We start from the raw sequence: 21,210 nt of genomic DNA, 5'->3' as shown, positions 1-21,210 counted from the left end.
AAACATGTATTAATGCTCAAACCCAATGGTTTATATTGGTTTTACACGGCCTTTCCGTGAACCCGTCTCATAAATTATAAAACATAAAAAGCAACACATTCTTTTTGCTGTAATATCCTTTATACAAAAAAGGCCTGACTAAATGTGGTGTACCGGATCGTATTCTCCGACTGCCTGCTGGATAGGGCAGCATGACGAGTCGCGCCAAAATGATCTGGAGGATTTCAATCTACGCGGACAATTTAGCGCGCTTTTTCATCAGTTTCATCCCGCATTCCCCAACAGGAGAGACGTAGCGCAGAGCTCGCTACATTATAACCAATCCTCGTGAATCTAGATTTGTGCAAAAGTGAGAAAAAAGATTAAATAGTTCCGGAGTAAATTCAGGTACTGAAATCCTAATCGGAATGATTTATCCCGAAAATTGATATCAAAATTTAAAATGAGGAATTCAATATTTTGCACGGATAAAATTGCGAGTAATTTGCGTTTAACTGGTTTAAATTTCCATGAATTCTGATGGTAGGTGATAACTAAGATAGCAAAGATAGCAAAACTGAAGAAAATATGTAAATATTTTTATTTAAATAATTCCAAATGGTTAATGGTTACGTAAGAGTAGCGACAAAGAGCAGTGCAGAGAAATCTATAATGACAGAATATTCAAAAACAAATGAAAATAAAAAACTGAATTCATCATAACAAACATCAAAATTAAAAAGAAAGACTTATGGTGGAGTTTAGAGAAACCGTAATATTGAACAGATATAAAAAATACAAATACGTTAACGAAAAAACTATTGTCATTATTATAATTCAGGGGCGTATTCAGGTATTTGTCCAGGGGGGCAGCTTAAATTTTTTTTCCTTTCCAGCACCCACTGGGGCCTGAAAACCTCTGAAATCAATAGATTTCACTTGTCCAGGGGGGGCTTAGCCACCATAGCCCCCTTGTTCTTGATCCAAGCAAAAAAGATATGAATTTTAAAAAAATCTATCTTTGTTCCTTAAAAATTAGATTTAGAAAAACAAATGTTAAAAAAAATATTTGCATATGTATGCAGTTCAACTCTTATTCACGAGTTGAACTCGTTAAATTTTGGCTCTGTTCACACTTAAACATAGAAACTTGAAATTAGGATTCCATGAGGTGAATGTAAAATGTAGCTCTCATTATCATAAATCATGATTTCGTCAGTTTGAACTAATTATTTTTTCTAAGAAAATATCAAACTCGCCAAATGAATCATACCCTTAAAAGACAGCTGAAGTGTTGAATAAAAGTTATTGATTAAAACTGATTTAAATTGTATAAAATCTAAACTACTATAATTCAAAATTTCTAAAGATGCTGAGGTTTTTAAACAAAGAAACTGAGTTTTTGCCACAAACAAAATTTCTACTCCATACATCTTTGCAACCCGATTTGTTCCTTTCTGTCTAATTGCAATAACAGATGTTTTAAACATAAATTTCTTACTTTTTCCTAATTTTTCCAATATCACATATCTAGTAAAATATAATGTGTTACAAAACCTACAGGGTGTCCCACGAAACATGACAATTGATAAATAGATATGAATGTCGTCTTCCATATACTGTATTAAATATTAAAGGCTTTTTGTAGTTTATTTCGTTAAAAAAATCTTTTGCTTGAATATATTTTACTTTTAAATCAATTTTACTGTAACATGACTCCCATATAATATTTTTATTATTGTCTAGCTTTGGTATCAAACAACAAAATTAGGGAAGAAGACATTTTAAACTATTCACCAACTGTCAGGTTTCGTGGGACACCCTGTATCATAATTTTGAATTATTCTTTATGTGCTGAAAAGTCTAAAATAATAAGTCTGAATAATTAAACATTTTGAAATCTGACACTTTATATGAATATAAATTTTAATTTTATCCTTTACGTTTTATCGCTTCATTCTTTTTATTACCAAATTCAAAGTTTGAAAAAAATCATAAATAAAAATCGTAATAATCAGAGGTAGGATTCAATAATAAGCGTGAAGCAATTGATCTTAGTTACTTTGGTCACACTAGAGAAGCAGTTGATATTTGCTACTACGGTCACACTAGAGAACCATTTGATATTAGCTACTTTGGTCACACTAGAGAACAAGTTGATATTTGCAACTTTTGTCACACTAGAGAACCAGTTGATATTTGCTACTTTGGTCACACTAGAGAACCAGTTGATATTTGCTTCTTTGGTCACATTAGAGAACCAGTTGATATTTGCTACTTTGGTCACATTAGAGAACCAGTTGATATTTGCTACTTCGGTCGCACTAGAGAACAAGTTGATATTTGCTTCTTTGGTCACATTAGAGAACCAGTTGTTATTTGCTACTTCAGCCACACTAGAGAAGCAATTTAACTTGCTACTTCTATATTGAACCATTGCTTAGGCATGGCAACACTAGATAAGTAATTTATAAATAAGTTGTTCATATTTTTCTTGCTATTCAGTAATTCTGGCCTCAGGGGGTTCAAGTGAAAAATTATTGATTCCTTTTAACTTTTCTGCTCATTTAATGATTTTTTGAAGAAAAGATGCTTCAAAACGTTAATAAAACTTTGATGTAACTTAATTCCCGATATTTTGCGTGATTTCCAGGTTTAAAAGTATTTTGTTTCATGATCGTGCAACGGGTTTATTTATTAGTATTCGTAAACGATAATTGCAGGATCAATAGTTTAATATTTCAGGACCGATTATGTAGAAGCATTTGTTTCAATCAATATTTTTTTGCGAAATCCTTTATTTTTGTTTTAACTTTTATGATATTTTTATAGCAAACGTTGATTTATTTTGTTGTTTATAGTTTTTTTTTGATTTACAACATTTTTATCTTCGCTAGTTACAGAGTACAGAGTACAGGGATTGTAAAGAAATAATATGCTACGTCAATATCAAGCATAAAATCATAAAATATATTCATTCAACCCTATCCATGCTGGGGTACTTGAAAACCAGGATACACTGGGGGGTCCCCCCCCCCAGCAGGAATAGGGTTAAAAATACAAATTTTAACATTTAAAAAAAGATTTTTCTTTTTCTTTTTAAAATTGAAATCAATGTTTTATTATTAAATTCGGAGTGCTTTGTTGGGTCTAATCATAACTGTGGAGCCCAAAATGTACTGCAATTTTTGGAATGATAATAAATTTATTAGCTTATTTACATTCTGTGTGGGGGTAGAAGATAAACACGGCAGTACACACAACTCTGTAAAGTTTTATAACGTCCCATCAGATGTGGGAACTATTGTGCTGAGTATCCTGCATCAGAGGTGGGAGCTATTGTGCTGAGTATTCTGCATCAGAGGTGGGAACTATTGTGCTGAGTATCCTGCATCAGAGGTGGGAACTATTGTACTGAGTATTCTGCATCAGAGGTGGGAACTATTGTGCTGAGTATCCTGCATCAGATGTGGGAACTATTGTGCTGAGTATCCTGCATCAGAGGTGGGAACTATTTTGCTGAGTATCCTGCATCAGATGTGGGAACTATTGTGCTGGGTATCCTGCATCAGATGTGGGAACTATTGTGCTGAATGCATCATAGGTGGGAACTATTGTGCCGGGTATCCTGCATCAGATGTGGGAACTATTGTGCTGAGTATCCTGCATCAGATGTGGGAACTATTGTGCTGAGTATCCTGCATCAGATGTGGGAACTATTGTGCTGAGTATCCTGGATCAGATGTGGGAACTATTGTGCTGAGTATCCTGCATCAGAGGTGGGAACTATTGTGCTGAGTATCCTGCATCAAATGTGGGAACTATTGTGCTGAGTATCCAGCATCTTGAATGCTTGATGTCGATATTCAATGTGGTCATTTTTATTTTATTTATCCCTGCTGGATACGACCACTACCGGATACCGAAGAGGAATTGATTTAATCCGCAGATTTGCATAAAATGGAGATCAACAACTTCAGGTCATTCCGAAACTTAAACGACAAAATACGTAAAAATTGAACGAATACTGTATTTTCTGCGACTTTTATATACGATTTATGCTGTTAATAAATAATTCGATATTTTAAAACTTTCTTCTATGTCCCAAAACCCCAAGTTAGAGCTAGGCACCATCCTGTATAGTGCATACCACCCCCTAGTGTTAAAATTATTTCTTGAAGTAATTTATGAAGTTTAAAAAGTTGAGTTGTAAACTTGTGAGGTGGAGTTTTAGGAATACAGAGTCCGATGAATCTAGGTGTTAATTGTTTTTAACATGATACCATGATCTCATCATTGAATACTGTGTAAATAGAAGTCAAATGATTTTAACCCTGAGTAGGCGGGGAAGGTGAGGGTGAGGTTTTTTATAAAATTATTCTTTTAAAATAAAAATTTTATTAAAAAATTGTTGAAATTCTTTTTTTTGCTTTATTTGAGAACAGGACTTCCGAATGCGTAGAAAAGTATTTATTTATATATTTGAATGCGATTTTTGAATACTATTTAAAATAAAAAGGAATCACTTTAACAAAATTTTTATTAAATAATAAATTAAGAAAAGAACTTTAAGATTTTATATCACGAAACGATGTCTAATATTTTTGCTGTTTTGTCGTATTTCTGTAAAACAACCTGGGACCAAAAAGAGTAAAAGACGACGTTTATATCGTCATTCCTTCATTAATGTTAAACTTACTGGAAAGTGTGTACTACTGCTGTAATCATTTTTCTTATAAGGATCACTTAAAAATACGTTAATAACCTCTTTAAAGTTAGGAATTTATAAATCTTAATTCTCATTTGATTATTTCTATGACATTAAAATAGGTTAGATGCATAGAATAATAAAAATACAGATATACCAATAGATGTCGTCTTTTCAGGATTTAGGATATTTTAAGGATTTTTTTCGTTCACAATTACCTTGAGGCAACAGTCCAAAGGAGTTACGCGCATGCGACGTTGAATTACAAAACAGAAAGAGAGCATGCGCGTAACTCATATGGTCCTCTGCCTCAGTGTTATTGTGAACGAGAAATCTCTACAACTTGAAAAGACGACATCTAGTGTTCCATCTGTATTGTTAATTAACCTAATGGTAAGTCTTCATGTTGGACTTCTGTTAAGATTTTTGTCTTTAATAATGTAAAGATAAATGTAGAACTTTTTTGTGCCATCTTCCTTGCAAGTTCTTCAAGTTTAAACTAAAAACTATTTACTTCGCTTTGTATGAAGTTATGTTGAAAAAAATCCACTTTAAATTCGGAACTTAAATGTTTACTACACAAAGTCCCGCAAAACTCTGAAAATGCACAAAACATAACGTCAAAATATTCGCGCAAACATTTTGTACAATACTTCACAAAGTGCATTCTGCTTCGTATCTGCACTTGCACTTTTTTAATATAAGGACAAGAACTGTACAAGAACTGTACAAGAACTGTACAAGAACTGTACAAGAACTGTACAAAGAAACTCTTTAAAAAAATTTAAAAAAACATTTAAAGTTAAACTATATGAATCTCAAATATTGTAGATTTTTTTAAACGAACTGATAACTTGCCTCCAAGACTAATTTTCAAATAATTATTTATTTGCAGACTAATGTCATACACCTTTTGTATTTCATCTATACTGCTAGATCTAAAAGTCAAAGTTTGAAATTACCAAGATCTGTGCAAGTATGCTGCAAAGTTAGGGGTTAGAAATTTAAGTTTGAGACGATCCTTTATGTTTACTTTTTACTTTACAAGATGTTTACGTACTTAATACAAAAGTACAAAAGTACAAAAGTAAACCAAGAAACATATTATAGAAACTCCCAGAGCCTTGTTTACAAATAAGTGTACTGCAGTTTCTCGGAGGAACATGAACAAAACTCAACATTTACATTTATACATGTAAGCATGGTATAATACGTACCGCGGCGTTATGTTTGTTTCGTTCCTTTCTAGAAACTGATATACAATTTATTTTTGAACAAAGCTATGTGACTTCCTGGTATATTTTTGAACAAAACTATTTAAATTCCTGGTATAATTTCCGGGTATATGTTTGAAAAAGATTTATTTGATTTCCTGGTATATTTTTGAACAAAACTATTTAAATGTCTGGTGTAATTTCCGGGTATATTTTTGAAAAAAATCGATGCGATTTCCTGGTATATTTTTTAACAAAACTATTTAAATTCCTGGTATAATTTTCCGGTATATTTTTGAAAAAAAAAACTATGTGATTTCCTGGTATATTTAAAAAAAAGTATGTGATTTCCTGGTATATTTTTTAAAAAAAGTATGTGATTTCCTGGTATATTTTAAAACAAAATTAGGTTATTTCCTAGTACAATTTTGATCAAAATTAAGCGATTTCCTGGTATAATTTTGAACAAAACTAAGCGTTTTCCTTGTATATTTTTGAACAAAAATAAGTGATTTCCTGGTATAATTTTGACCAAAATTAAGAGATTCGGGGAAGAATGTAAACAAACTCATTGCTGCTCAAGAATGCTTTCAGTAACTGGAGTACAGTTATAATGTTACCAATAATAATCGTTTTAAACAAGAATCAAAACTGTTTTACCGTTTTTTGTATCAAGCAAACCAACAGAATTCATTTACTTATTATTTGCAATTAAATTATCATATGTTATTCAACCTAATCGACATTTCTCGCCGGACAGGATACTAATGGTGTACCAGGAGGACTAATGAACCTGTATGAGAGAGGGAAGGCTGATTGTGATGGTACGGGGGGGGGGGGGGGGGGGGGGGGGGGGTAGACTGATAAAGGCGCCGAAGTGACCTTTTCTCAGCCCTCGTTTATCGGTATCATCAATTATATTTAAAAACTGAAGGAAAACCTACAGATCATAGTTTAACTAAACAAATCCTTAAATCAGACCTCGGGAGGATGGTTTTATTCCTAAAGTTTACATTTTTCTTCCCACATCATTTAAAAGAGATGACCTTTTATTTTAAGATTCTCAAAAATATCTTTATAATTGTTTCTTTTAGGCTTTAAACTTTTAAATTTAGCGGAAAACGACAAATTTCGGTCGTTTAGTGGTCCGTCGTTGACTTGCTTTTTTAGAAAAATGTTATCAATTTCAGATAGAACATTAGAGAAATAAATGACATCAATATTTTTAAATGACATTTTTAAAAAGAGGGTTTTAAAAACATAAAGTTAATAATCCCTCTTATTTTGGTCTTGTTGTTGTTTTTAGTGAAGATATTATCAAAATACTTGATGAGAACAAAATTGCTTTATTTAAACTATTTCTTGCCAAGATAAAAACTTTAATGGTTTTCCTTGGCATATCTTTAAACAATGTCTGGGATCTCTTTCTTCAAACTGATATTATATTGTCTTTTTCTCTTAAAATATTGTCTTTTTCTCTTTAAATATTGTCTTATTCTCGTTAAATATTGTCTTTTTCTCATTAAATATTGTCTTTTTCTCTTAAAAAATTGTCCAGTTATTTTTTTATTGTCTTCTGCATAAATTAAAACTGTAAACGCTCAGACATCGTTTTCTACATTCAAATATTATCCTCCTATATTTAGATATTGTCCTTCTATATTCACATATTATCCTCCTGTATTTACATATTATCCTCCTATATTCACATATTATCCTCCTGTATTTACATATTATCCTCCTATATTTACATATTATCCTCCTGTATTTACATATTATCCTCCTATATTTACATATTGCCCTCCTTTATTTAAATATTATACTCCTATATTTAAATATTATACTCCTATAGTGAAATATTATCCTTCTATATTGAAATATTATACTCCTATATTTAAATAGTGTCTTCTTATAAATTAATATACTACTAATAGTTGTTTTCTCTGTTAAAATACTACCCTTCAGTACTTAAGCATTCTCTTCCTCAGATTTAAAATTGAATTCTTAATATTGATTGATATTTCCAATTTTACCTCAGTATATATGTTTAAACAAATTAAACCTCAACGCTTGGTTCTAAATGTCTCATGAATCTTAGCAATGTTATTTTAACATGGCGCCTGTGACACATCTTTAAAATACGTCACATTTTGACGCATTTCTGTCCCCGACCTGGGCCCTGATGGATAAATCTAGAATAGAATCTTGACTGGATCCATTGTTCCGTATTTACATCTATTCTGGGTGGGTCTCAATACAAACCTCACATCTTTTATCCTTCTCATACAATATTTCTATGTGCAGTGCCAATTGAGAATTGCAAAATTGCTGACTGTCATTTTTAGTCTATATTAGATCACTGGCTGAATAAAACTAAACTTTATCCTTGGGTTTTATATGTCTCAGAGGTTAAATCCCTCTCAGGAATTGATTAGAGGGCTTAATTCGACTCTTGATCACATGAAACTGTTGCCCCATGAGTAATACAGGTTTAAGTGATTTAATTCAAAGTAATCTAAACCTTGTAGATTATCTCTTTGCAACTTTAATTACACCACTTAGAACTTAAGAGAGGGAGTATAATTATATCATTTAATTACTTCTCATCATGTAATTGAGGTGAAGGAGAAGGAGGAGGGTGGGGGGATTCAATTTTGAATTGTTAAACAACTCCCTTTGTCCTCATAATTCCCTTTCATCTCCTTATATCCTTATTATCTGTAAATCTAGACCAAAAATTGGTCTTTTCACCAGCACTCAATACAATCCCTAGGCTCCTTCTTTTGTCAACATAAATACTGTGGAGCTGTGTAAATCCTATATTCGTGTATCCTTGGGCATCATCATTATATCAATCAAATTATCAGGGTTTAGGTTCAGTAATACTCCGGGTTAAACTTTAGACCTTACTAGGATGCTGTACTCCAGGTTAGACTCTAGACCCTACTAGGATACTGTACTCCAGATTAGACTCTAGACCCTACTAGGATATTGTACTCCAGGTTAGACTCTAGACCCTACTAGGTTAATGTACTCCAGGTTAGACTCTAGACCCAGCTTGTGGAATTTAAACAATGAGATTTAAACAGTTCAAAAGTAATGGCACTGTCACAACTTGCATAGAAGAAAACTCAAACTCATCGAGTTCAGATTTATCAACATTTTATCAGATCTTTCTCTTGGAAAATGTTTATGCAAAGAAATAATTATTAGGATTGGTGGGGTTTGAACCGATCCTACAGGAGACGTTTTGAAAATCTATTCCTTTAAGTCACGCAAACTAAATTCATTTTACGCTACCATGGCATTCGTGCGTTTAGGTCTTCTAATTAAATTTTCACTGCACAACTATCTTCCAAGATAGAGGGACTATACAACTCTAGTCTCATACTTGATACTTTTTCACAATCTCTACATTGTTTTCACATGTCAATGCTCCCGTTTAGGTCTCTCGAGCTAAACTGGTGTTTTAACCCAACGTGTGCATAGAAGTTGTAAGCCCATTTCCTAAAATTATCGTTTGAAATTTTCAAGCATAGCGTGGGGTGTAAGGATGAAGGAGGGTCGTATAAACATATGTATTAAATAATATTTATTAAACAACAGCCTGTATAGATTAGCTTGTCTAGCACAGGGTTCATTTATCAAACCCAATATATTGGATTTATAATTATCTTTGAATTCTTTCTTGTCTTGTCATTCGATATTTTGGAAACTGTCTTCAGTATATAATTTATCAAGCTATATTAAAGATCAAGGTAGATGAATAAATATATATAGTTGTGTAAATGTATTAAAATTAACAGATAAACAGTAACGCATAAAGAATTCAAAAAAACTTTTTAATTCCGTGAAAATATACTTTTCTTTACCTAAGTTAGTAGGGTAATCTCTTGTGAAACGGGGGGGGGGGGCAGGTTTGCACATATACATTAAAACTTGTCTCCAAAAATATTCTTAGAGCACCTTCAGTTTTTATCTTAGATTAAAAAAATATAGAATAGGTTAGTGAGGTTTACAATTTGTTCTAATTTAAATTATTCTATTTAGATTAATAAAATATAGCTATATAGGGTTATAGATTAAAAGTTTAACAGGATGAGGAATAAAAAGAAAAACAGATGAATAGATTATAGTTCAGAAGACTAATACATGAATAAAAGAAAAGATAAGTAAACGAATAGATAAAAAGATGAATAGATAGGATGAATAGATACATAGATGAATGAGTTGATAGATGAATAGATAAACAGATGAATAAATTTATTGATGAATAGGTGCATAGATACACTGAAAAAAAAATGAATAAATGAATAGATAAAAGATAGATACATAGTTGAATAGATGCATAGAAACAAAGATGAATGAATGAATAGTTAAATAGATAAACAGATGAATAAAAATAAAAATGGATAGATGCATATATACATAAATGAATGGATGAATTGATGAATAGGAATCCTAGTATATATTCTAGATATGTACACAGCAGACGAAACTAACGATAGTATAAAATAAAGATAAAATGATAGATATGCAGATAGAAAGATAAAGGGGAAGATACAAATCATAAAATGTTGAATTATAAATAAATGATTGCGCCCCCCACAGTTCAGATTGAGCCTTTACATGATTTGTGTTCAGCATACAGAACACAATACCTGCAGTTTATTATACGATAGAAGCTTGATTTCTTACTGGACTTACATGCAGTTGGATATATCCAGGAATTAAATGTTGGATTAGAGTTGGATATATCCAGGAATTAAATGTTGAATTAGAGCTGGATATATCCAGGAATTAAATTTTGGACTAGAGGATCATAAGTAATTTAATTAATGTTGAAATAGATTAATGGATGTAAGACTAACCAAACTAAAACTTTAAATTTATCTTTATCAAGGTGTCATGATAAAAGACAATAATTCATTTGAATAACGTAAAGAAATCATGCAGAAGCAAAATAAAATTAAAATATAATAATAATCAATTTAAGATTATCATATTTGAAAAGTTTTTTATTTTGCTAAAGTTAATTAAACGTTTTTAATCCTTTTGCCAGAATATTACAGTGGTCTGCTAAATACATTTATAAAATAAGACGACAGTATGATATTACAGTGATCTGCTAAATACATTGATAAAATAAGACGACAGTATGATATTACAGTGGTCTACTAAAATAAGACGACTATGATATGAAGTAACCTAATGTGTATTTACAGTTGTATATTTACAATAGCTTGAAAATTCAATTATGAAGAGAAAACGTTATGTATCATGTCTACTATTTTCAAGTCATATTTTGCGTTGTTTTACAAAGTTTTTTTGGGGGGACCACTGTAGCATTTCTGATATATTTTAAAAGAAAAGACCCTTCTAGTACACAATCCACAATTACTAATGATTCTGCAATAACTACTCTACCCGGGGCGATTGCAACAAATCAGCCTGTTAGAAAGAACAATTCATTTGATAATAATGATATTTGCAATTACAAAAATTATAACTTGTACGACAGGACAGTTTTATCTAAACCTTTTTTACTTTGGAATTAACCAGTTTTCTATTTCTCATGAATATAATATAATTGAATTATTAATCGATCGGTAAATCTTAGCCGTCTCAACTCACTCAACTCACAGCCGTTCAAACAAAAACCAGTTTTAAGGTCTGTGAATAGAAATTAAAATGAGACCGAATCTTAAAAATTTAATTATTGTTTGCCAAACACTTCTGGTAAATATGTGAAATGGAAATTTTAGAGGGTTCTATATGATCAAAGGAATGTTTAAAGCTTTAAATGCCCGATTCACAACGTCAAGAAGAGAGATAAAGTCGTTTTTCTGTTTGATATAAATAGAAATGAAATGTTTAACTTGTTTCTGTTCACAATTCATTTTGAAGCGAACCACAATTGAAACTTTACAATTTCAAAGAAAAAAACATTGATACATTTATCATTTTTGCTCAAACAAAGGTTTAAAGATTACGATTGTGAATCAATCATGAACCTCATTAAATAGAGGGTCTTTTGATTTTACGTCGACAACTGTTTAAATCTAAAAATCTGCTTACTCTAGGATGATGGATCCTGAAAGTATTGAGCTGCAGCCTGTAGAGAAGTATAACACCAGCTACCTCAGAAAGGATGAACTCGGTAGAGGGAAGTTTGGGGTCGTCTTCCAGGTAACTGTTAGAAGTCGTCTTCCAGGTAACTGTTTGAAGTCTTCTTCAAGGTTAACAGTTTGGGGTCGTATTCCAGGTAAACAGTTTGAAGTTGTCTTCAAGGTAAACAGTTTGGGGTCGTATTTCAGGTAAACAGTTTGAAGTTGTCTTCAAGGTAAACAGTTTGGGGTCGTATTTCAGGTAAACAGTTCGAATTCGTCTTCAAGGTAAATAGTTTAGGGTCATAGGTAAGCATCTTGTGGTCGTCTTCCAGTTAACCAGTTTGGGGTCATCTTCCAGGTAGACAGTTTGGGGTCGTATTCCAGGTAAACAGTTCAAGGTCGTCTTCAAGGTAAATAGTTCAGGGTCATCTTTCAAGTAAGCAGTTTGTGGTCGTCTTCCAGGTAAACAGTTTGGGGTAGTTTCCAGGTAAACATTTTGGGGTCATCTTCCAGGTAAACAGTTTGGGGTCATCTTCCAGGTAAATAGATTGAGGTCGTCTTCCAGGTATACAGTTTTGGGTCCTCTTCCAGGTAAACATATTGTTGTCGTCTTCCAAGTGACAATTTTGGAGGCGTCTTCCAGGTGAAAATTTTGAAGTCGTCTTCCAGATGAAAATTTTGGGGTCTTCTACCGGCCACATGAAAAGTAAACAGCTTTCATTCGAGATTTATCAGGACACAATCACGGACATTGGATATGATAGAGTGCTTACGAGACCAACCGAGTGAGTATAAAAAAGGAGTGATAAACAAACAAACAGACAACCACTTCTTTTAGCTATCTATCTATCTATCTGTCTATCTAGACTATCTATCTAGTTACCACCCCTTGTAGCAGGTCAAGTATCTATCTATCTATCTAAATTATATACGTCTGCCTCGATATGATTATTGGGTATAAGTGTAACAAGGCCGAATAAGTTCGCACAGAATCTGAATATTCCTAGAGTTGTATACGCAGAACTCTTGACCATTTAATGCAAGGAAAATACACCAGGAACAGCTCATTATTCGTTGCGTCAATTCTGTGTATTTAAATTTTGAACGGGGGTTTTAGGAAAAGCATCCTTCTCCGTTAAACACCGTTTATTAACATTAACATTTCTCCCAGATATAATGTAGTACATTTTGCTTACATTTGACTCAGGAGGTTCCTCGTGTTTCTTCCTTGATCTGACGTGCATAGAGCTAGCTATTCAATATTACCAAAAAATAGTGTCTATCAATGCATGATAATAGTAGTCAGGGGATCTATAATAAAGATACGGGGGATAGGGTTTGTGTAGATTTTATTGTGACGAATAAGGACTTCTCGGAACTGTTGCAGGGAAATTCCGTTCATCGTCTACAATATTTGTTCCTTTTAGATAACACTAGTTCCTAGCAGTCCAAATATTTCACAGTGAAATGTGTACACACACCCTATCCCCCGTACATCAAGTTTACAACCTTGATATTTTAGAGGTTAGATATTTTTATGGTACTGTCGTTTGAATCATTTGTAGTGCTTAGCTTTATGCAAGTTTTTTTTTTGTATCAAATAAACGTAAAAACGGCTGAACCGATTGGACTTAAATATTTTCAATTTCAGATTGAAGACAAATCGACCGGAAACATTATGGCGGCCAAACACATCAAAATTCGAAAAGAAGAACACAAAAAAAGGAAAAATGCATTTAATTATTTTCTTTTTAAATGCTAAATAAAAATCCTTTAATGCTTTCCCTCCATATTAATTCAATCAATCAGTGCCTGGTGTATTCCTATCCTGCGGCTTAAGTAGCCTAAATTATGCCTAAATGGTGTTTAAACCAAGATTAGAGGATTCAACCTTTAATATTATAGCCTGGGGTAGAAGGCCGTAAAATAATTAATTTATTACTTTTACAATCGATCATTTATCAACAAGCAAGGGGGAACCACATGTCCAACAACTATGTACATATTCAACTGAACATGAACTGTATACTGTACATATGTTTATTCATGTACCAATAAATGCTTATGTACAGAGTAAAAGAGGAGATTGGAATCCTACAGAACCTATCCAACCCTCATGTTATCAAGTTTGTAGAAGCTTTCGAGAATAACAGGGTATACACATACAGTACATTCATTTCCTTCATTCATAATATTCATATAGTTTATTCTATTATTTCGTTCATATCGTTTATTCTATAAACTGTTTCGTTCATTATTCGTTTGTATCGTTTATTCTAATATTTCGTTCAAATTTTTCAAATTTTTTTATTTTTATATTTTTTACGATTGTTATTTTTTGGTCACTTCTTCATGAGGTTAACTGTATTCTTTCAATTTAAAACATTTATTTCATATATTTTTTTCTTTATTTTTGTGCATTTTGTTAATTTCTTTCATTTTATTCCTAATCTATTTTATTCGTTTTGTCCATTTTATTGATTTTGTTAATTTTGTTAATTTTATTTATTTCATTGATTTTGTTAATTTTGTTAATTTTGTTTATTTCATTTATTTTGTTCCTTTTGTTCATTTTGTTCATTATGTTCATTTTGTTCATTTTGTTCATTTGGCCATTTGTCCTTTTCGTTCATATCGTTGAACAATTTTTATGTCGTTAATATTGTTGATTCCGTTGATTCCGTTGATTGTATTACAAATGTTCAGGAATTGATACTAGTGATGGAATATCTAGACGGAGGAGAACTCTTTGAAAGGAAATTCTCAATTTTATCCTTTTTGTTTTGAAAACCTGTCGGAGGGATGGGTGGGATGGGAGGAAGAGATTGTTTTTTCAAGTTAGGGGAGGGGATGATTAGGGTTTGGGAAGGTTGGTATGTGGGTGGGGGAAGGTTGGGTCAGGGTTTGGGAAGGTTTGGATGTGGGTGGGGGAGGATTAGTTCAGGGTTTGGGAAGATTGGAATGTGGGTGGGGGAAGGCTGTGACATCGATCTTGTGTTTACTTTATAGCCCAAAACAGTACACTGCAGTACACAAAGCATACACCTCTGAAGTAACTATCTTTACTTTATAATTCTTTGGATCCAGGAAACCAAGGTTATAATGTAAGGGAAGTTGATTGCAGTTGTGTATACTCTGCGAACATATTGAAACCAATACTTTCTGGGCGGAATTTATAAACAATAATCATTGTTCGATTAGTACCCGAGGAGGTTAAAAGAATTAAATTTTGATAATTTTGATAATTCACATAATAGTTTCCTATGACCAAAATATTTCATTGATTTTTTATGCGAATGATGGATCCTATGTCATCAGGCTTCGACATCCGTCTTGTGTTTACATTACCGCCAAGAGACATTACACTGCAGTAAAAGGATAGGTACACCTCTGAAATAACTTTCCTTGCATTATAACCTTGCAGGAAACTATCCTTTTTAAGAAGTAGTTGGAAAAATTCTCATCGATTTTTGCATGAGAGCTTGCAACCTTTGGATCACGAGGGGGGGTGGGGGTCTCTATATCTAAACCTAGAATAAGGATTGGGTGCCCGGCCGGGGATACTTGAGAATATATTTGATATAGAGTTGCCACGGAAGATTTTAATCTGACTGAGTCTGATTGCTGCCTCTTCATTAGGTAACAGACAGACACTCCCACACACTCACCTTCACACACACACCCACACTTCAATACATCATATTGATATAAATCTAGCTTTAGATATATAAAGTAGTAATCTCTGTCTGTCAGTCTTCTGTTTGTTTGTTTGTTTGTTTGTTTGTTTGAATCTATGTAAGAAAGTCACCGGAAATTTTTTTTCTGAAATCCTAGGACAAAATGTCACTGGACATAAAGTCCTGAGTTTTATATTCCAGGGTCTTTTTTTCCTTGGAGGCTGCCAATAAAGTCTCAGGAAATAAGATCACAGGAATTAAAGTCCTGAAAAAAATATCCGAAGAAAAAAAATCCTAAGTCTTGTGAAAATGAGGTCAAGTCTGAGACGTTTTCATAAAAAGAACTTTTCTTCAATGCATCTGCATCTTGTTTTGCATGGTTGTAAACATCCTTTGTTACCATGTATTTTCTACTACAATAGGACCTTTTTTCCGGGAATATTTTTGTATAAAATCATATTGTGTTTAGAATAAAAGCCCTGGAAAATTAAGCCTCCAAATTGTAGGACTTTAATTCCAGAAACTTTTTATTTCAAGAATTTTTTTCCACAAGACTTTTTTAGTGCCAAAATTTAGGACTTTATTTCCTTCAATTTTTTCAGAGAACTTGTTTTGGCGGGTACCGTTGGTTGTAATCATCGATCATAACTCAGGAACTCCTGTACCAATTTAACTCAAATTTAACTCGTTAAAATAACAGGAACATTCTTAGCTGGGTTTAAACATTTGAAGTTGAGCAGATCGACTTTTATAGGAAAACAATAGTTTCCAGGCAAAGCATGGTTCCCATTCTAGTACACTATTGATTATTTTTGTCTCTTGATTTTGTGTGGTTGTATATTTACATAAAACGTCAAAACGACCAATCCAATCCAGTCCAATCCAATCCAATCAAGCCCAACTTTCGTAGACTATCGTAATTTTATTTTGTTCTAAGAATTTGACTTCTCAAGATCGTCGTGAGACTAAGAAGTGAAATATTTAGATAATTCTTTGTTGAATAAAGGGTAAAATGTATTATTAGAAATAGATATTTGTGTCAAAATTATGTTCATGTATCAAAAATATTCTAAAACTAGTTTTGTATATATGTACATTAGACAGTGTATACTGTACATATACATATTTTTCCATCCATATCTGTTTGTGTGTCTGTATGAGTGTCTATCTATTTATATATATTATATATATATCATTGTCTACTTATCTCTATATCTATCTATCCTGTAACATATGCTGGTTTTACCGAAGATGAATAAAACAAAGTTTAACCTTTGAACTTTTCTGATAGGCACCATCTTTTGTTTTAATCTATTCAGACATTTTTACATTTCATTCTATCTATCCTTCTATCTATCCTTCTATTCATGTATATAATTATCTATCTATCTATCCGCTCAACATTATGGACATCCATTTTTTAAACATTGAAGGTTTGGCAGCCTTAAACTTTGTAAATATTTATAAATACAGAGAGAGAGAGATCTTTGTTTCGGGGATTCAGGGAGCTTACAAAATGTTGCTATATAGTTTTAAAATTGTATTTAAACTTTTGAACTTAAGAATGAAAAGAAAAGAAAATGATAAAGAATACCAGAGAATAGAGGAAAAGTAAAGTAAAGAATAAAGAATCGCAGGATGAAGAAAACCCTAAAGTAAAGAATTAAGAATAGCAGGAGAAAACTTAGTCCAAAGAATATAGAATAGCACAGGAAACCCAGGAAAAAAGAATAGAAGAGGAAACCCTAAAGTAAAGAATAAAAAATAGCAGGAGAAAACTTTGTCCAAAGAATAAAGAATAGCACAGGAAACCCTGGAATAAATAATAGTAGAGAAAACACTAAAGTAATGAATAAAGAATAGCAGAGGAAAATCTAGAGTAAAGAATAAGAAATAGCAGAGGACAGCGTAGAGTAAATAATATTAAATAGCAGAGGAAAACCTAGAGTAAAGAATTAAGGATAGCAAAGGTAATTGTAGAGTAAATAAAAATGAATAGAATTGAGAAAAACGTAGATTAAAAAATAAGGAATAGCAGAGGAAAACCTAGAGTAAAGACTAAAGAGTAAAGAATAGCAAATGAAAACGTAGAGTAAAGAATAAGTTTTAAGAAATGAAAACGTAGATTAAAAAATAAGGAATAGCAGAGGAAAACGTAGAGCGAAGTTATAAAGAAAAACAAGGAAAACCTAGAGTAAAGTTATAAAGAATAGCAGAGGAAAACCTAGAGTAAAGTTATAAAGAATAGCAGAGGAAAAAATAGATAAAAGACTAAAAAATAGCTCAGGTAATCGTAGAGTACAGAATGAGGAAATAATAATACAAAACATAAAGTAAAGAATAAAGAAGACTGCAGGGTAAAGAATGCTTGGAATGCGAGGAGAAGGGTTTAAAGAGTATAATTTTGATAATTCTAGGATGAGTTTTCATAAAACAATTCAAGTAAGGTCATCTCAGCTCAGTTTAGTTTAGTTTGACTCTAGTCAGTTTAGTTTAGATCAACTCTGTTTAGTTTAAATCAACAAGTTTAATTTAGATCAACTCAGTTTAGTTTAAATCAACTAAGTTTAGTTTAGATCAACTAAGTTTAGTTTAGATTCACTTAGTTTTGTTTATATTAACTTAGTTTAGTTAGATCAAGTCAGTTTAGTTTAGATCAACTAAGTTTAGTTTAGATCAACTTAGTTTTGTTGAAAAGAACTTGAATATGACTACAGTAAGAAGGGAGAAGGGCCGGGGGAAAGGTTAGGTATGTTGTTAACCCTTTAAGCCCGAGGAGCGAGAAAACTGACATTATCAACGTATCCAGGGGCATTAGTTACTTATAGCTGGGAACCATAGTATTCAGGGTAACTAGTTACTAGCTGGGAACCATAGTATCCAGGGGCACTAGTTAATAGCTGGAAACCATTGTATTCATGGGAACTAGTTACTAGCTGGGAACCATTGTATCCAGGGGAACTAGTTACTAGCTTGGAACCATTGTATCCAGGGGAACTAGTTACTAGCTGGGAACCATTGTATTCAGGAGAACTAGTTACTAGCTGGGAACCATTGTATTCAGGGGAATTAGTTACTAGCTGGGAACCATTGTATCCAGGGGAACTAGTTACTAACTGGAAACCATTGTATTCTGGGGAATTAGTTACTAGCTGGGAACCATTGTATCCAGGGGAACTAGTTACTAGCTGGGAACCATTGTATTCAGGAGAACTAGTTACTAGCTGGGAACCATTGTATCCAGGGGAGCTAGTTACTAGCTGGAAACCATTGTATCCAGGGGAACTAGTTACTAGGTGGGAACCATTGTATCCAGGGGAACTAGTTACTAGCTGGGAACCATTGTATCCAGGGGCACTAGTTACTAGCTGGGAACCATTGTATCCAGGGGCACTAGTTACAAGATGGGAACCATTGTATCCAGGGGCACTAGTTACAAGCTGGAAACCATAGTATCCACGGGAACTAGTTACTAGCTGGGAACCATTGTTTCCAGGGTAACTAGTTAATAGCTGGAAACCATTGTATCCAGAGGAAATAGTTACCAGCTGGGAACCATTGTATCCAAGGGCACTAGTTACTAGCTGGGAACCATTGTATCCAGGGGAACTAGTTACTAGCTGGGAACCATTGTATCCAGGGGCACTGTTTACTAGCTGGAAACCATTGTATCCAGGGGAACTAGTTACTAACTGGGAACCATCGTATTCAGGGGAACTAGTTACTAGCTGGGAACCATTGTATCCAGGGGAACTAGTTACTAGCTGGGAACCATTGTATTCAAGGGCACTAGTTTCTAGCTGGGAACCATTGTATCCAGGGGAACTAGTTACTAGGTGGGAACCATTGTATCCAGTGGCACTAGTTACTAGCTGGGAACCATAGTATCCAGGGGCACTAGTTACTAGTTGGAAACCATAGTATCCAGGGGAACTAGTTACTAGCTGGGAACCATTGTATCCAGGGGAACTAGTTACTAGCTGGGAACCATTGTATCCAGGGGAACTAGTTACTAGCTGGGAACCATAGTATCCAGGGGAACTTGTTACTAGCCGGGAACAATTGTATCCAGTGGAACTAGTTACCAGCTAGGATCTGAACGAGGTTTTCTGGGATGATGACTAAAGCTAAACTTTTACAACGAATGATAATTAGATTTTCAGTCTTTCACTATTTTGCTTAATTTCAATTTTAACCAATAATATGCATTTCATCCTCATTGGTGTACCATTATTAGAGCTTCCTTATTTGTGTGCAATCCTGAATAAATAATCCCTTCTGAATTGTGTGTTCTCTATGTGAGTCCTTAAAATGCGTCTCCAATCCTTATGAATGTCTAATCTTTTTCGCGTCTGTAAATTTGCGTCGTAAATAAGTAATAAGTAAATAGTAAATAAATAAGGTTGGAGTAACGAAAGGTAAAGAAGGTTGTTCAAAGAACTGGGGGAGAGCAAACCCATTTTCTAATTTATCTATTGCGCAACATAAAACAGGATCCCCCTTTACTGAAAAAGTGTCCTTATATTATGTGAAAACATTTATCAGCATTTATGTATAACAAAAGAGGACTTTTGATGAATTAAAATAAAGACTGCACTGACAACGAGGACGCACAATGAGGACGCTCTAAATTACGACATACAGACATACATTACAGTTTTACACACAAGGGTTTATTTTTTAACATTTGATGATATGAAGTAACCAGACCTTTTAATGCATGTTTTAATTGAAAACTCGTTCTACTATCTAACCTAAGCCTTGCTCATGTATTTTAAACTATCTTTTAATCAGAATCCTTTTAAGGATTTTGTATCTGTATCTGTATCTGTAGCTCTACATATTGGGATTCTGTATCTGTATCTGTAGCTCTACATATTGGGATTCTGTATCTGTATCTATGCTGTATCTACAGACTACATATTCCTGACTGTATATGTAGGTTCGATATACATCCCATCTTTGTATTTTCTTTATATTAAAAGATATCTCTATATATAAAAAGTAGTAAGTTTTGTTCGTTTGTTTGTTTATATGTCCGATCATAACTAAGGAACCCCATGACCGATTTGGTTTTGAGATTCTAAGTTGAGTGGGTCGATTTTTATATGGAAAAATAGCTAAAGTCGTAATTTAAGACCAAGCGCGGGAAAACGGTGGGAGTAAGTATGAGTGACCTGGGCAACGCTGGGTTCCCAAGCTAGTTCTACTATATATGGCTGCCTATAACCTTATCGGAATTATTTTCCTACCCTCTCTTTGGATGTTTTGACTATTTTTCTTTTATCCATTCATTAAACCCCTTATCTAAATACATGTATATAAAGTTGCAATCTTCTGTTTGTCTGTTTTGGTGTTTGTTTGTATGTACAATCATAATTTAGAAACCCCTTGAAAAATTTGCATCATAGTTACACTTGGTGGCACCACGGGAAATTGTCTGGGTTGACTTTATAGAGAAAGTTTAGTTTACAGGCAAAGCTGGGTTCCAAACCATAACAAATCTTCCCCCCCCCCCTCTC

At 33.2% G+C, this 21,210-nt stretch overlaps 1 protein-coding gene across 2 annotated transcripts in view; it reads left to right on the top strand.

Annotated features, from left to right (window-relative positions):
- Positions 1 to 264: 264 nt before the first annotated feature.
- LOC111701334 (myosin light chain kinase family member 4) overlaps positions 265 to 21,210 on the top strand; it is a 39,397-nt gene continuing 18,451 nt past the window's right edge. For both annotated transcript variants that reach the window (XM_023472580.1, XM_023472579.1), the window contains exons 1-6: positions 265 to 387; positions 11,985 to 12,090; positions 13,663 to 13,736; positions 14,084 to 14,165; positions 14,718 to 14,767; positions 15,597 to 15,650. In XM_023472580.1, coding sequence (XP_023328348.1) covers positions 11,986 to 12,090; positions 13,663 to 13,736; positions 14,084 to 14,165; positions 14,718 to 14,767; positions 15,597 to 15,650 — 365 coding nt within the window. In that variant the 5' untranslated portion in view covers positions 265 to 387; position 11,985. The remainder of the gene's footprint in view (positions 388 to 11,984; positions 12,091 to 13,662; positions 13,737 to 14,083; positions 14,166 to 14,717; positions 14,768 to 15,596; positions 15,651 to 21,210) is intronic.

The sequence above is a fragment of the Eurytemora carolleeae genome, unplaced genomic scaffold (assembly GCF_000591075.1).
Source record: "Eurytemora carolleeae unplaced genomic scaffold, Eaff_2.0 scaffold118, whole genome shotgun sequence".
Classification (NCBI taxonomy): Eukaryota; Metazoa; Arthropoda; class Copepoda; order Calanoida; family Temoridae; genus Eurytemora; species Eurytemora carolleeae.
Note: the sequence above shows the minus strand (reverse complement) of the source record. Positions and strands in the feature narration are given on the sequence as shown.